The following is a 17,448-nucleotide window of genomic DNA, read 5'->3' as shown; positions in this document are numbered from 1 at the left end:
TTTTTCTTGTAAATACACATTCAATTTATTACCAATTTAACACTCATTAGACATCTGACAGTGACTTCATTTAAAACATTCATAATTTTTTCTTTTTCCTCCAAAGAAAGATCTGAATTCATAATAACATCTAAACAAAGACCAGTTTATAGGTACAATAATGGGTTTAAAAAGTGTTCTCAATTGTGTCAATGCAAATTCAATGGCAAAGAAAATGACACGAGCCGCCACACACGGTGAACGGCAGTGTGTGTGTGTGTGTGTGTGTGGGCTTACATCAAGAGCTTTATTACAAGGTACAACAGCGTCTGAGTACATGCACTAAAGTGCTAGTGTTTAAAGGCATGCATATCAAATATGATATCTGCACAACTGCTGTCCAAACCCTAGTCAAGACATCCAGAAGAAACTTGCACTGGATTCCTAGTGGAATAGATCTCATAATTTGGAACCAATTCTAAACTATTAGACACTATCCTATCCAATCCAAAAGAAACAGTTCACCCGAAAATGCAAATTTGCTGAAAGTTTACTCACCCTCAGGCCATCCAAGATGTAGATGAGTTTGTTTCTTCATGGAAACAGATTTGGTGAAATTTAGCAATACAACGCTTTCTTAGCAACGGTTCCTCTGCAGTGAATGAGAGTCCAAACAGCTGATAAAAACATCACAATAATCCACAAGTAATCCACACCACTCCAGTCCATCAGTTCACATGGACTCTCATTCTGACGGCACCAATTCACTGCAGAGCATCCACTTGTGAGCAAGTGACGGAATGCTAAATTTCTCCAAATCTGTTCTGATGGAGAAACAAAAAGCAAATTTTCATTTTCGGGCGAACTATTCATTTAGGGTTCATTTTATCCCTGGTTTGAGCAACTTTGCAAACTTCTAATTTTGAAAATAGCTTTGCATCACTTTTTCACATTGTCGGATGTAGCTCACATAATTTGCTTCGAAACTTCTACAGTATGAAACAATCCAGTGTTAGAATGTAACAATGAGTTGCTAAGCAACAAACAACCAATCACAGACTGCCTCAATGGATGGCTTACTAAATATTCATGAATTTAAATCTTGGATCTGAGGGAAACGTTGAGTTTTGGTTTTATTTTTATTCGTTTTTGCAGCATGTTTCAGCCAGAGCAGATTTACATGTTGTTACAGTTAATAAACTCTTTTACAACTGGTTTCAAATTACAACGTTAACTTCCAATTGGAATCCTGCATATATTCCTTCAGGAAATGTGCATAATGATAATCAGTGTCAATATACTCTCCTGTCATCATGTACAGAGTCGAACATTCAGTTTTACATTGGCTTTTAAAATACATTATGATTGACATCATGTATCATTCATCCCTGTCGAACTAGAATGTGTGTGTGTGTGTGTTTTCTCCTTTAGTCTTTATCTAATTCTCTTTACAAATACAACTGAGTCTTTTTAATTCAAGCATCAAAGGTTTTCAACGAAATGGGATGTATGCAGAAATTAAGAATTTCTTCTTTTTATAAAGTAAATACACAGAACATAATTTAACAAATGATATTCACCCCTCCAAAATAAACAAAAATCAACACATGTAAAAGTTTATGCTGATCCAACAAATGTTATTACTATCCATTTATATTTTTCAGAACATCTGAAAAGAAGTTTTCGGCTACATGACCAACACATATCGAGTGGTATGTATTGCATACATGTACACGGACACACACAAGTACGGGACCGTCGCGAGGTCACGCGTGTGTAGGCACCTCTGATGGAACACTTTGCGGTGTTTCGTGTCAGTACATTCCAGGTCCTTGATAATTCCGAAACGGAATTTCTGGAACTGTTTCCTATTGGATCAGTTCAGCTGGTGCTCACAGAACGCTGCCCTCTAGTGGCAGGGCAGTTAAATGTTTTTTAGAAAGGTTCTCGATGGTTCCGTCGCTCCGACGGTGTGCGTACGTGTGGTCAGGAATGGGAGATGGTTGAGGAGAGTGAAAGCATAAATATAATTCTGTTTTATCACCACACTTATCTTTTTCGGGGCATTTCAGAAGTTACACTTTAAATTCATATTCTACATCTCGATTTATAGTCATACTTGAGGTTGTGATAAACAGGTTGCTGACAGAACTTAAGGTGACAGAAAGTACAGAAGGATGTAGTCTAGGCTGGTTAAGGGAAAACCTCTTGACCGGGCTCCTCTATCTCCGGGATGGTCTGAACTGGTCTGACAGGTGAGGGGAAGCGGAACCTCTCCGTTTGGTCTTTGTAGTTGGGCGAGGATGAGGGCGAGTGGGCGGCCCAGCGGGAAGGAGGACGGCGGTTGGCAGGACGAGCCGGACGCAGGAAACAGGAGTCCAGAGGTGGAGCCACTGGAGAACGAGGCAAGTCCTGCGTCAAGGAGCATAAAGCATAAGCTTTTAAACTTCTTAAAAGCTTTTTTCTAAGTTTATTTGTTAGTCGGTGGTAAGTCTGCAACAGTGGTGTTATTGTTAGCTGAATTGTCAGTTTTCGTTAACTGAAATAAAGCAGAAATAAAATATTAGATTAAAAAAACTTAATATAGAAATGCTGCCTTGGCAAGTAACTTCAACAAATTTAGGTTGAAGTACAAAAATTACAATGACTACTAAAAATGAAAAAACTGAAATAAAAATAAATCAAAGCTGAATAAAAAACAAAAACTATTAGAAATGCTCTCATTATTTGAAATAAAGCTGAAATGAAATAAAAGACAAATATTAAATGAAAATTAGAAATTTAAATTAGAACTGTTGCCTTGGCAACTAACTGAAATAAAATAAGTTGAAGTACTTAAATTAATAAAACTGAAACAAAGATTATATTAAAGCTAAATACAAATTAAAAACTACAACTATTAAAACCATTTTTGTTCACTGAAATTAAGCTAAAATAAAATTTAAAAAAAGTAAATGAAAATTAGAAACTTAAATTAGAAATTTTTGTGCCTTGCCTTGGCAACTAACTGAAGAAAAAAAAAAGTTTAAGTACTAAAATGACTAAAATTGAAATAAAAATAAATTCAAGCTAAATAGAAATAACAAAAACTAAAATTAATAAAAAATGGTAAAAGACCACAACAAAACTACTAAAACTAAAATTAAAATGAAAAATCAAAATTTAAAAAAAAAGTTAATTTAAAATTTAAAATATTAATAAATATAATCGTTTATACATAATACTAAAATAACACTGGTCTGCAAGCATTAGTGCTTTAACAGTTTAAACTTTTAACTAAAATGGATAAACATCCATTTCTGTAGCAAATATAAAGAATAACACTCAGTTTTGACTTTAACTTTTGAGGAAACCCGTGGTTTCAGCCAGATTCATCTGAAACAATTCTCATGAGCGATAAAGCAAAAATAAAAAATGAATGAGAGGTGGATATTTTCTGTTGTTTGAATAATTCAGAAACAGGGATTTACTACATCTTGAATCTCCGTTCGGTTTTGGAGCGAGACTTTGAAGCTGATACAAAGTGAATTTAAATGGAGTCCTGCAGTTCAACTGAGGCAAAAAATAAATAAATAAAAAAAAAATCCTGATCGTTTCTGCACTCCAGTGACATCATAATCAACAATGTGTTGCTATAATTAACTTAAACTAATGATTTTTCATCTTGTTAATCATTAATTGAAATAAGCTGAAATAAAATAAAATATAAATATCAGATGACAACTTCAAACTTAAAAATAAATAAATAAATACAAATTCCTTAGAAATTAGAAAATTAGAAATGTTTTCTTGGCAACTTCTGTCTAAGTACTGAAAACTCTACAACCGAAATAAAAAGAAATTAAAGCTAAAAAAAAAATATTGAAAAACAACTAATATAAATGACAAAATCACAACAAAATGACAGAAAATATATTAAAATAATATAAATAAATACTATAATATCAAAATATTAATAAATATATAATATACTTATTATATATGATATATAATATAATAGTAAAATATCACTGTATGAAATGCATCACAAATCTATAACAATTGACCTGAAACACACTATAATTGCAAGCTTTGAATGAGTGAAAAGTTGCTGTTAGATGTTAAGAAATGAGACCCAGCATTAGCAGCAGATGTTAAACGCTGTAGCAAAGGCACAGCCAACACAAACACCAGCCAATGAACTCCAAACGACCCCAACACACCACTATCACTGCTAGCATGCAGTAATGTTGAGCGGCGTTCACATCCCGTTAACACCAGACAGCAAATATTACAGTACACACTGTAGTTTCCATCAGTAGGGCTGGTGAGGTTAAGACCCTTTAAAATGGACAATAATAATAATACAATTACAAACACGTAGCAGCCAAAAGACCTATGAAATATAAAAAAGTGATTATATATTAATAGTCAAAATGGTTACACCATCCAAAAAGCCACTTGTGAGTTTAATATACAGTGACTACAAAGGTGTTTGAACACTTAAAGGGACAGTTCACCCAAAAATGAAAATTCAGTCATTTACTCATCCTCAGGTTCTTCCAAACCTGTATGATTTTCTTTCTTCTGTTAAACACAAAAGAAGATGTTTCGAAGAATGTTGGTAACCAAAACCATTGGCTTCCATAGTATGAAAAAATGCAATGTAAGTCAATGGCTTCCATCAACAATCTTCAAAATATCTTCTTTTTTGTTCAGCAGAAAAAAAAGTTAATGATGACAGTTTTCATTTTTGGAGTCACTTTAAGTCACTTTAAAAAGTGTCCAAATACTTTTTGTTTTCATTTTAAACACTATTTTTTATAGTTTTATGTTTTAAAATGTCTGTTTGGGAAATGTTGCACTTGAATAGTTTGCTTGTGCTATTTATCTTTAAAATAGTTAAATAAATTTGAGGCACGAAATATCAGCCAAAGCTTCTTGTGTTTTGCCACATGAAATCCCACCCCATGTGAATCAATGTTTGGGATGATTTTGGTCCAATAAAAACTAGCTAGCTTTTTGGATGACTGTTTATTGGTGACATTATTAATATCAGACGATGGGCATGCTCACGCCTTCATGAGGACAAAAAAAGTGTGACCACAACAAACTGTGTGGCATGCGGTGAGAGAAATCCATTAAAATCAGTCCGACGGAACACAAGTGAGGTCACTGTGAGGTCAAAGGTCAAGTAAGATCGGTGGAACTTACTGCACGGCGAGCACAAGCTGCGTTACAGTCCCCAGGGTGCAGTTAGTAAGACAGTGTGGTTCTGGAGACAACCCAGAAAAACAGGAATAAACACACTGGTCAAAATTACGCAACCACTACAGCGGAGGTCTGGCAAGTCTGGCCGGGTCGCAGGACATCTATGGTAAAACCTGTAAAAGCAGCTCACTCTCCTTTAAATTGAAACATTGTAGCACAATATAGAAGTTTGGTGAATCTCAAGACCTGTACAGGTCATAATTTCCCCCAAAATATTTATAATATAATCAAATTGTATTTTGCCCTTTATTTTTTGCCAAATGATCATTACAATATATAATATAATATAATATAATATAATATAATATTATTTAATATAATATAATATAATATAATATAATATAATATAATATAATATAATATAATATAATATAATATAATATAATATAATCATTGTAATGCATAAAAATATGTATTTATGTCTGTCTCAGTGCCACAAATTTCTTAATGCAAAGATATATTAATAGTTATAAATACACTTACGTACACTTATACACTTATGGAAAATATAGTTATTATAATTATTTTGGGGTGAAATGTGACCTGGACATGTTTTTGTGAGATTTACATTATAGAAGCTTGGTTTCAAAACCTGTCCAAGCCATATTTCTCCTCCAAAATAAATAAAAAATATAATATATATTTTGTAATATAATAATTATAATATAATACAATTGTATTCTGGTTTAAAATTTTACCCAGTTATCCTTACTATAGTGCAATGCAATGTAATGTAATTTAATCATTATTGCATAAATAAATAAATATGTCTGAATGCCACAATTTTCTTAATGCAAAGATATATTAATAGTTCTAAAAAGGTATGGAAGATATAGCTTTATTAGTGTGACCAGGACATGTTTTTGTGAGATTCGTCCTCATACCTTGATACATACTGATACATGCACTCTATGATACATATGATTTTACTTGTGTATACTCAGAATATGTTCATAGTTTTCCTAAAACCTTGATATTCAGATTAAAACACAGTGGGCTAAACTGGCACAACTGTTTAGTGAATTCATCCCTTTCTTCTGTCATACTGTCATATGCATTGATGCCTTGTAATATCCATCACGTTCAAAACACAAATCCCAGATACATACATTGCTCACGAAGAACCATCTGCCTTTAATGATGTTAAAATCTTTCTAAATGTGTCTTTTACCATTAACATAGCATCATGGGATTGTGTGATGGCGCTCCTGCAGTAAATGCTGATTTGTCTGTTAACAAATGTCTCGTGCTTTCATGTGAGGGATTAATCTTCCAAATGGATAGAGGTTGGCAGGCATCAAACACTGGATACTACTTTATTATGGTGAATTAGAACATCTTGCATCCAAAGTAATTATGCAAGCTATTTCCACTGCAAAATAAAAAAAACAAGCAGCATGTGATTATCCTACTGTTAGCATTGCAACAAAGCAGCGTGCTGTAGCAGGCAGCTCAGATGTATAAGGCCTGCGCTCAGGCAGCGTTTGGCAGCTGGGAATGAGATTTTTTGACACTTTATTTATTATAACAATTTTGTACCTTGAAACTGCATTGGTCAAGTACCAAAACATTTAACAAGCAGCCAAATTTATACCGTAATATACAATCTACACTAAAAAAAAATTGACTAAGTGTGCATGCACCCACAATCACAAATTAAATCTCAGTGATTCATTTGTGTCTACTAGACAGCAATGAGATTAGACTGAATGAAGACATTTGCTTAGGTCTCCTGCTAGAAAAAGACCCCAATAATCTTATACATGTCTCCTCTAGAGTTTGAAAAGAGATCTCAATAATGTCTCAAACTGTGCTCAGATTTGCCAAGATACTAAAGTATGGAATAAAAGTTAGAATTTATAACAAAATCTTCATCTTGATGATCTATTAAAAAGACAAACATGTGCACATGCACAATAAGACCAGGAACAACTATTAAGTAAGTAAGGTCAATTTTTCAAGTTGACTAGTTCTCCAAAGCTATAAAAGAGCATATAGTGTTCTTCTTTTAGGTAGAAAGAAATAAAACCTCTCAGTTACCTCAAGACATCCTGGTTTCTCTGTGTCTCCGGTTTTGCCCGGAGCAGCTGCAGATGAAGCGGAAAGCCTCCTTTCTTCTCTGAAGCTCTGCTCCAGTAGTTTCTTATTCAAGATCCGTGCTGCGTTCTCAGCTAGCGTGTAGCCCGGAGGAGCGGACAGGTCCTGTCTGATGCTAATCACATCTGGAGTTTTCTCGCCTTGCGTCTCTACGATCAGCTGCACAGGGCTTGGGGACCGGCCCCGAGAGTTCCTCAAAGGCCCCTGTGCAGCACAAACACTGGGAGATTTGGGGTCCGTTGGCCCTTGCGGCCCTGCTTCAGTGGGACAAGAGCGGCTAGGGGACTTGTTGAATTTCTGCATGGGGTCATAAGCGACTGGCATGTGGTCGATGATGCTGAAGAGGCTGGAGAGGCCGTCATTGATGGTGGTGTGAACGGGACTGTCTCTGGTAGTAGTGGAACGGGCCCAAGCGGATTCATTGTTCCCTTTTTGCTGCTGAGCAGTGGTTGCTGGGGTGGGAGCACGGGTTTGGCCAACAGGTTGTTCTGCTTTGCCAGAATTAGAAGGTTTGCGTTGGAGCTTAGGTGAGCCATATTTCGGCGAACAGCATGGACGTTCAAACTTGGCTTGTACGACTGGAGAGTACTGCATCTTTCTCAGGCTACGTGAAGGAGATGAGATGGGTGTGGAGCCTCCTTTGGGTGTCAGACAGCGGTGAGGGCTGCTTGTGAGGGTGCGAAGAGCCTCTGTTTGCAATCCCACACTGATAGTCTGGGTGGTCTGTGTTCCCCGTGTGGTTAAACCGTTCGTCTGACACGCCATGTCCCGTAGCTGCCTTTCCGGAGGGCTGGATCCGGATGCAGATGATTGGATGGCATTCCGAGCAGAAAACGCCTTTTCCTTCATGTCATCACTCAGATTCCGTGACAGCTCCAGCTCTAATGACGAGGTATACCCGACAGCAGCACAAATCGAAGGACGTTCTCCAGGCCTAAGTCCTGCCTCCAAACGACTCCTTAGCTCACATGGCCACCTTCCTCCAAACACCTCCTCAGCACCGCCTACTACCTCCTCTGCCTTTACTTTGGAGAACATGTATTCCTGCTCAGGGGGGCCTGGAGCCGACCGCTCCCCTCGAATGGGACTGTGGAGGACCTGCACTCCAAACTGTTCACCCCCCTGGGCTGCACTGAGTGGGAGCTTTTGGCAGTACTCAGGGATACTCATGGTGTTGGTGGTTAAGGTAGCGCTGGTGGTCAGGTACCAGGAGGCTGGCTGGAATGCTTCTGAAGACTCGGCCCTTCGGGATTCTGCCCTCTCTGTCCAGGCCTCCATTGCTGGAGAGGGGATTACCGGGCCAGGAATGGGGCAAGCGGCCAGGGAGCTGGTGGGCAGATCCCAAACCTTACTATTAAACTCCTCAATGTATTTGAGGTCATCTGGTGAAAGGGGAGGAGTCACATCATCCCGCCCATGCTCGCCAGGCTTGCTCTTATCTGGCAGGAAGGGGGAGCTGTCCATCAAACGTTGGAAGTCACTCATGGAGCAGATTGACTTTGCCCTGCAGAGGCAAAAACAAAAGTTACATTGGTGTTGCTAAACATTGTAACCAACGATAAATGCATGCTCTCCTAACCTTGAGAACATAGGGCCCTATGAACTAGGGAACACAGGACCTTGGGAACAGTGGATCCTGGGGACGGGGGAATATAGGACCCTAAGAACATGGGAGCTTGGGAACAGGGGACCTTGGGAACTGGGCGCATAGGACCCTGGCAACAAGGGACGCTAAGAACTGGGGAACATCGAACCCTAAAAACATGGGAGCCTGGAAACTATGGAACATAGAACCCTATCAATGTGGGAGCTTGGGAACTGGGGACATAGGACCTTAGGAATATGGGATGCTAGGAACTGGGGAACATAGAACCCTCAAGAACATGGAAGTCTGGTAACTGAGGAACATAGAACCCTAGGAACATAGGAATAACTCCATCAGGAGCATGCTGATGATACTTTAAAGCACTCTATAGGTAGGCAGCACGCTGGGTTTAATGTGTCAGCCACAAAGGGTAAGTATATTTATTAGAACAATACACATGCACTGATGAAGTTATATTTACTTTGTTGCTTGCACATTTAATCTCTGGCCTACTAAGATTAAACTATTCCCTTCCATTCACAATTCTACTGAGAATTGACAACAACAGCACAGTCTAGGCATATCCTGCTGTTATCCTGCACTCAAACAAGGGCAAAGCTAGGTGGATTGATCTGTACAAGGTGAGACAGTCAGGAAAAGACAGTGAAGCTTATCTACAATGCTGAGACCTTTGAAAAGACAATGATAAATGGACATAGGGTCAATAACATGGACTCACATGAGTTCACCGCCAGATAACAACACCAGCAACTAAAGGCCTCAGGCTTCACATTCATGTAATGTTTAAAATAAGCAAATTAGCAATGTTTTATAAGGCCAGCATTACTTTTACTACTCATTGACAAATCTCACCCCTAACCCTTTTAGCAGTAAACTTTGGCAACTCAAATCATTTGTCTTGTTGGGAAGAGGTGTGAGGCTGTAACTAAGTGCTCAGACTAATGGAAGGGATCCGAGCCATATCTAAAAGCCAGAAGATCATAGAAATTTGAGGTGGGCACTTTTCACCTAGGCATGTGCAAACACCACTCTACTTATAATTATGACAAATTAACCTCAATCATAATATACATCTTTTAGCATTGAAATATAAGATTATTTTATTAGATTCATTTGTGTAGCTGTTTTTAAGTTTTGTCAAGCTTTGCTATTCTTCAGAGGAGTCTTAGGTTCCAAAGAGAAGAAAAAACTCACTTTACTTTCTTAGACTAGCACACACATACTCATAAACACACACATACTTGTAAACAAAAACCATACCTGAGTAGGCTGCCGCCGCTCTTCTCTTCTTCAGGGTAAATGGCAGGATCCACACTCTCAGAAATCTCATTCAGTGCCTGAAATAACAAGGAAAGTTAAAACATAAAAGCCACAAATTGTTAACTTGCTTTAAACATGTATGCAGTACATTTTTGCCATGTAATAATTCTTCCTCATTACACATGCAAAGATGTTAGCCAATCATAAAAGAGGTCATTTACATATAGAACTCTTTTACGGCAGCAAAAACAGCCTGTTTAATAATAAGGGTCAGAGAGAGGATAATGACTATGATAAAAAAATAAAAAGAAAAAAAAAACTTTTGGCGCAAAACAAACAAACAAAAAACAAAACCATTATAAGTGGATCTCATTAAAAAAAAAATAAAAAAATGCATGATATGAAATGCACCCCATCATGCAGTGTGTACTGATGTCTTACTCCCTCTCTTACTTCCTTCAGGTGGGGGAATCGTTTTTCGCTGTCCAGACGTGATGGAGGAGGCACCTCGGTTTCGCTCAGAGGATCCAGAGAGAGGGCGTCCAGGAACAGGCTCTCTAAGGGTCTGGGTCTGCCCAGCGCCCCCTTCTCCTCCAGTGTGGCCTCTGAATCGGAGTGGGAACGTGTGTGTGTGGCTGTGCAGGGGGAGCGTGGAGATCTAGGAGCCTTACAGGGGCTCTCCTGAGGGGAGAAGACATGTGCTGTGCCTTCGTCTGACTGAAGAACATCTTTCTGCATTTGGGATTGAGAAGAGGAGATATTGGCTTTGTTTCAAGACCTAGTAAGCTGTGTTGCTGCCAAATGTCCACATAGGCAACTATCTTCTAAGGCAGGTTTTTTGGCTGGCTGAACCCCTTAGACATGAAACATTAACTTGCAGTCTCTTCTGAGATTATATGTTAATAATTCTATAATTCGACAACACATTTTCATGTTCATGGTTCCCTGATGTTGGTTAATGGTCACATGACATGCATGTAAATAGATAAAATATTTAATCTTTTATTAATAAGTGTTTTGTTTTGACTTTGTAACTGGAGCCCAATCAAATGTAATATGTGACCCTGGAGCACAAAAGCAGTGTTAAGTCGCACAGGTATATTTGTAGCAATAGCCAAAAATACATTGTATGGGTCAAAATTATATTTTGCAAATTTCCTACCATAAATATATTAAAACTTAATTTTTGATTAGTAATATGCATGGCTAAGAACTTTTGATTTTTTTGAACCCTCAGATTCCAGATTTTCATCAATGTAAAGAGTATTTATTCAGCTTTCATATGATGTACAAATCTCGATTTTGAAAAATTTACACTTATGACTGGTTTTGTGGTCCAGAGTCACATATTATAATAATAATAATAATAATAATTTTAGTTCTTATTGTATTATTATATTTAACTCTAATAATTAGAAATAAATAAAGAAATATATTAGTTGTAAATTACAATAAACAAAATAAAAAATATATATATTTCATTAAGTTACAATACTAATATTTTTGTCTTAATTTCTTTACTTTCAAATGTTTAAACCCTCAACCTTTAAACATTTCAAATCCTCAACCTTTGCATGCTGCATTACCAAATGCATGTTAAACTCACAGCACAAGCAGAGTTTTATGCATTTACTGTAAACTAAGCTGCTCTGAGATGCTGAATGCAGTGGATTATATCCTGATAATTATGTTAACATGCTGCTCAAATAACAAAGGAACAAATGAGTTTCCATGATTGATTCTGCTATTTTCCTGTTTATCTCTATGAAGCTGCTTTGACACAATCTGTATTGTATTATACGCTATAGAAATAAAGGTTACTTGATTTTTGCCATATTTAATTATGCTTAATACCAATACTTTCCAGCACTGAATGCACTTACATGTCTCGTCTACCATGTACTGAGTGATGTGTATGAGTGAAATAAGAAGGAATTACAAATTACACCACAGACCTTTTCCATTTTGCGGTACATATCCTGTAAGCTGCGGTCCCACTCCTGCCTCTCTTTCTCGAACCGCTCCAGTAGTTCATTCCGCTCATGGGTCCAGCGCTTTTCTCCATGCTGCAGTTTCCAGTGCAGGTCCAGTGCTGTGCTGTGACTGTCGGCCAGCAGACGGCTCTGTTCCTCCCGCTCCTGCTGTAGCACATCTGAAACAACTGCACCTTCATCTGCGCCTGCAGACTCTCCTCTCATATCCTGCAGCTGCAGGGATGACAGCAAGACAAGAAAAAGAATAAATGCCACCATAGGGATGTTTGGAATAACATACTGCTCATTCTAGCTTTGCATAGCATGCATGAAACACAGATTTTATATATGCATAGAACAACCGAATGAGATGCTGCAATTAGCAAAATGTGCAGTCTAAAACCTTAAGCATGAAACTGTATCCCATAATTAATTGCATTACACTGGACCTTCAATTTACAGTGTGACAAAAGAACGGTAATTACAGCTGTGATTTATAACATAAACTTCTTGATTATTTAAACAGATTGCTTTCTAATGAATACCAATGATTGTTTCTATTATTTTTTTGCATGCGGTGAACTGCTATTTGTTAAAATGCTATTTTTTTAACAAAAAGTATACAGTACATAGTGTATACCGCAAAGAATGGAATCAGCAGTATGTGAGTGTTCAATTCTGAACGCAGCCATACAAACACACTCTACGTAGCTGTAAATATATAGTCAGTGTGCAAGTTTGCCAAATAGCCTAAATGAAAGGCAGTAAATGTAGTGCAGCAGAGTCCAGATACACCTTCCTCACATGTCTAGCCAGATGTTTCTACTCGCTGTCTGAATGAGCAGGGATCCTCTGACATCTCCTGTCTTTTAATAGACCATGACTATGTTTGATGGCCCAACTGCACCACTGCATAAATATAGCTGGCTATTTAAAGACGCTCCCTAACTTACTGACACAAAAACAGCACAAGTCACTGTAAGCCGAAAGCAACGCATGGCACTGCAGATGCTTAACATCTTCGCAGATGCTGCATAACTAGATTTATGTCTAGTTAAGATATAAAGAAAATTTGTTTTATGACGAGACCCAATTTCATATTTGAAATGTCATATTAAAGTCACCTTGGACATTGATAAAATTGATTAATGGCTTTAAAAAAGCTATTTACACTACCTTTCAAAAGTTTGAGTCGGTGACATTTTTAATGTTTGTGAAAGAAGTCTCTTCTGCTCACCAAGGCTGCATTTATTTGATCAAAAATGCAATAAAAACGGTAATATTGTTAAAAATTATTAAAATCTAAAATACTTGTTTTCTATTTGAATATCTTTTAAAATGTAATTTATTCCTGTGGCGTAAAGCTGAATCCTGTGTTTAATTCTTTGTTTTCATCATTGTTACTTGATCTTCAGATATTATTTTTATATTGTTATTTGCTGCTTAATTATAATTTCTGATTATTATCAATGTTGAAAACAGTTGTGCAACTTCATATTTGCGTGATACATTTTATTTTTCAGGATTCTTTGATGAACAGAAAGAAAGAACAGTATTTATCTGAAATAAAAATCATTTTTAACTGTCATGTTTGATCAATTTTAATGTCCTTGATGAATAAATGTATTAATTTCTTTCTAATTTCCCTAAACTTTTTAATGGTAGTGTACATCGTTTAGTTTAAAATATTTTTAAAACCCTTTTTAACTATAGAATTAAACAATTGTTCTATAAATTCTTTTTAATGCAGAATTGATCCAAAATTCCATTTTATTAAAAAGTAACTATTCCACATATATATTAGTTTGTGCTTATATATGTGACTCATGAACGAGTGAGTGACCATTAATAGAGTTGATGTGATGTAGAGCGTTTCAATTCAGTCACTTATGAGTTTTCATGTCTGTTGGGATGCTGTCTGAGAAGGTAGCTGCCTATGTAGACAGCAGTCTGGTTTTAGGTGCTGTCCTGTCTGTCACAGGTGATTCTGCTGTGATGTCAGGTTTGTTTCTGTACCCTGGTGACGTGACTCCTCATTTCAGCACGCTGTATCTCCCACGCCGCTCTCTCGTTGGCTAATGTCTGCTGTAGCTGGCAGCGCCGCTGCGCCTCCTCGCGGAGCTCCGCCCTGAACTCCTCCAGCAGGGAGCGCAGCGCGTGCAGCACACGCCGACTGTCACCTGCCTGCACACATGGAGGACAGTGTTATTGCCCATAGATTGCTCTGTTGTAGCTTAACGGATTCTCAGTTTAAGTATCAACTTTGTCTCAGATGTTTCTCCTGCTATTCTTTAGGAAAAGGACACAAATGAGTCACTAGTTCTTATCTAGTAAGACTGTAGAGCTATAAAATGAATGTGAACAGCAGCTCAGAGCATTAATGAGAAATGTTTAAGTTTGCATTGAGATCTCTCTCTAATGTGCATTTGTAAATACAAAAAAAAAAAAAATTGCAAAAGTGCAAAAAAAACAACAACAACATTATTATATGTATTGTAATTGTACTGTTGTTATAAAATAATAATAATTATCATTTGTGCTGAGAAACATCTGAGAAGCAGGACTTTTTCTTCTATTTATTCTGTCTAGTATCTGTTGATCTTATATAGGAGAAATAACTGATATTTTGCAAATATCTTATCTGTGATTGATCTTTTCTGCATGTGAGGTACCGTAAAATGCATTTCTAAGATAACAAAATCATTAGTTGTGGGTTTATATTATTAATTAGGTCGATGTGGGAGGGAGTTAATCATGACACAATAACTCAGTCTCTCTTAGTCAGCGCCTCTCCTAAGCGGCTTTAATTAAAGAAACAGTTCTGTCATTATTTATTCACACTCCTCATTTCAAAGGCATCCTGTTCAAACTAAAAGTGAGCATAAATGAGATTTGTGATCAAAGAAGAACATTTATAAAATCTGAGACACATTAATATCAAATCTCTCTTAAAGGGATAGTTTTGATGATTTACTCACCCTCAAGCCATCCAAGGTGTATATGACTTTTGAGTTATATTAAAAAATGTCCTGGCTCTTTATAATGGCAGTGAACGGGTGTTGAGATTTTGAAGCTAAATAAAGTGCATCCATCCATCATAAAAAGTGCTGTAAACAAAACTTGGTTCTCGTGAGACTAGCATATTCCCATCAGAGCTTACACTACTCCTACGAGATTACGGTTTATAAAGTTGTAAATATGGATATTTTTCTGATACAAACACATCGCTTCACTTCAGGAGACTTTATTAACCCCCTGGAGCTGTGTGGATTACTTCTTATGATGGATGGATGCACTTTGTTTTGCTTCAAAATCTCAACACCCATTCACTGCCATTATAAAGCTCAGAAGAGTCAGGACATTTTTTTAATATAACTGCGATTGTATTCATCTGGAAGAAGAAAGTCATATACACCTAGGATGGCCTGAGGGTGAGTAAATCATGGGGTCATTTTCATTTTTGGTTGAACTATCCCTTTAAGTGTGCAATTTCTAAACAAAATTGCAAACAAACTCAAGTCTCAAATTCACCATTTATTAGAATAATGTTATATTCAGCTCTGTCCGGATAAACAAACATTGCATTTCAATTAGAGAAGCCAGTGGAGCAGAAATAACACTATAACAGGAATGTCCTGTGAGAGACGGTTCAATAAACCAACCGTACGAATCTTACTAAGGAACATATCTTCCCTCAGTAGTATGTAAGCTCTGTTAGCACTGCAGAAATTCACAGCATCAGTGAAGCCAGTGGCATTTGCTTTGAGAGTGCATGCACAAATGACTTATTTTACTGAAATTCATTCAAAACCATGTGTACACTGAGAAAAGGCCACATCCTTTTAAACAAGAGTATGTGTCAGATGATTCGTAAAACTAAAGCGTTCACAAACTCCTGCACTTAGAGCGATTAAATAATAGACTAGAGCTGAGAGAAGGTTTACTGCTTTATATGAAGCAAACAGGCGCCGCTGCTGAAACATTTACACTGATTTAATATTAAACCACAGAACACAGAGAAGAGAGATTTTAAGGTGAACAAACAAAAGCACAAATGTCTTTTTTTTTCTGTCGCTTGTTTAATATACAAAAGGATGAATATGTTTAACAACAATCTTGCATCCTAAATCATGTCTTAACACTGAGGAATATTACAGCACTTCTCGAATTATTGCCTTCTTTTATTCTTCATTTACATTTGGATAAAAGCATCTGCTACAAGAATAAATGTAAATGTATTTAAACATGGCTTGTAATGAAATTTAGACTAAACTTTACAATTTATTTAATTTGCCATAGAATGGAAATTCGGTTTTGGATTTGGCACAGATGAAAATCGAGGAAATACAATCCTGCTGTCCATAAACCATATTTTTTACATTTTCGATGGATATGTTGCTGTGATCTTTAAAAAAATGCAAAAATAAATAAAATGAAATGCATAACTGAGTGAATCCCTGTGATATTATTTTCATTACAAAATATCCTGCTGTGGTATTTAACCTGTTTCTGGTACTGGAATCTCTCCGGTGACAGCAGGAGGGGGCCGGGCTCTGTGAGGTCACTTCCTGTGATTTGGGCGCATACTTTGTCTTCCCTCTCTGTCTCTCCATCGCCCTGGTCGATCATAATGCCCAGTTCTGGAATGTTCTCCAATCGTTCATACTAAAGAAATTAATAAGAGGGTAAGCAGAGAAAATGTTTACAGTTAACCCTTTAGCATTCCTGTAAAACTCCCTGAAATGCCTTAAAACACGCAGTGGAATGCCAGCAGGTTAAAGTTTAATCAAACCTTTATAAAATTAAATAAAAATAAATAAATATTATATTTATAAAATAAAAAATATAACTAAATTTAAACAACAACAACAACAAAAAGCATAATAAAAAATTAAATCTTGTGACATTCATGTGACATTATTTCCATTACAAAAACAGGTTTCAAACATACTTACTTTCTTCTTTATTTATTTTGGGTTAAATTCTGACCTGACAGATGACCAAGACATTTTTATGAGATTCACCCATCGAGTCTATAAAGACAACTATAAAAATAATAATAATGTAATATTAAATGTATAAAGGTGATTTTTTTTGTTTGTTTGTTTCTACATTTATTCCTTTGCTATTTACAATTTTGTTTCTCAGTGATTTGTACTGGATCATGCATTAATTACGCAAAAGCAGTTACTGATGTAATTTAATGTATGTATTCACATTCATCCGTTTAGCAGATACAAAGCAACTTAAACTGCATTCAAGGTATACATTTGATCAATTTGA

General features: G+C 36.6%; 1 protein-coding gene across 7 annotated transcripts in view; it reads right to left on the bottom strand.

The window, feature by feature from the left end:
- Positions 1-17,448, bottom strand: part of LOC109108395 (microtubule cross-linking factor 1-like) — a 57,859-nt gene continuing 40,411 nt past the window's right edge. For 4 of the 7 annotated variants that reach the window (XM_042712783.1, XM_042712803.1, XM_042712812.1 and 1 more), the window contains 7 exons: positions 16,669-16,830; positions 14,182-14,349; positions 12,148-12,399; positions 10,634-10,924; positions 10,193-10,269; positions 7,270-8,830; positions 1-2,391 (listed from right to left, as the gene is read on the bottom strand). In XM_042712783.1, coding sequence (XP_042568717.1) covers positions 2,173-2,391; positions 7,270-8,830; positions 10,193-10,269; positions 10,634-10,924; positions 12,148-12,399; positions 14,182-14,349; positions 16,669-16,830 — 2,730 coding nt within the window. In that variant the 3' untranslated portion in view covers positions 1-2,172. Of the gene's footprint in view, positions 2,392-5,172; positions 5,234-5,936; positions 6,602-7,269; positions 8,831-10,192; positions 10,270-10,633; positions 10,925-12,147; positions 12,400-14,181; positions 14,350-16,668; positions 16,831-17,448 lie in introns of those variants that run through there. The other 3 variants (XM_042712822.1, XM_042712793.1, XM_042712833.1) reach the window with 3 other exon arrangements.

The sequence above is a fragment of the Cyprinus carpio genome, chromosome A2 (assembly GCF_018340385.1).
Source record: "Cyprinus carpio isolate SPL01 chromosome A2, ASM1834038v1, whole genome shotgun sequence".
In the NCBI taxonomy this organism is placed as follows: domain Eukaryota; kingdom Metazoa; phylum Chordata; class Actinopteri; order Cypriniformes; family Cyprinidae; genus Cyprinus; species Cyprinus carpio.
This window is presented reverse-complemented; position numbering and strand designations above follow the sequence as displayed.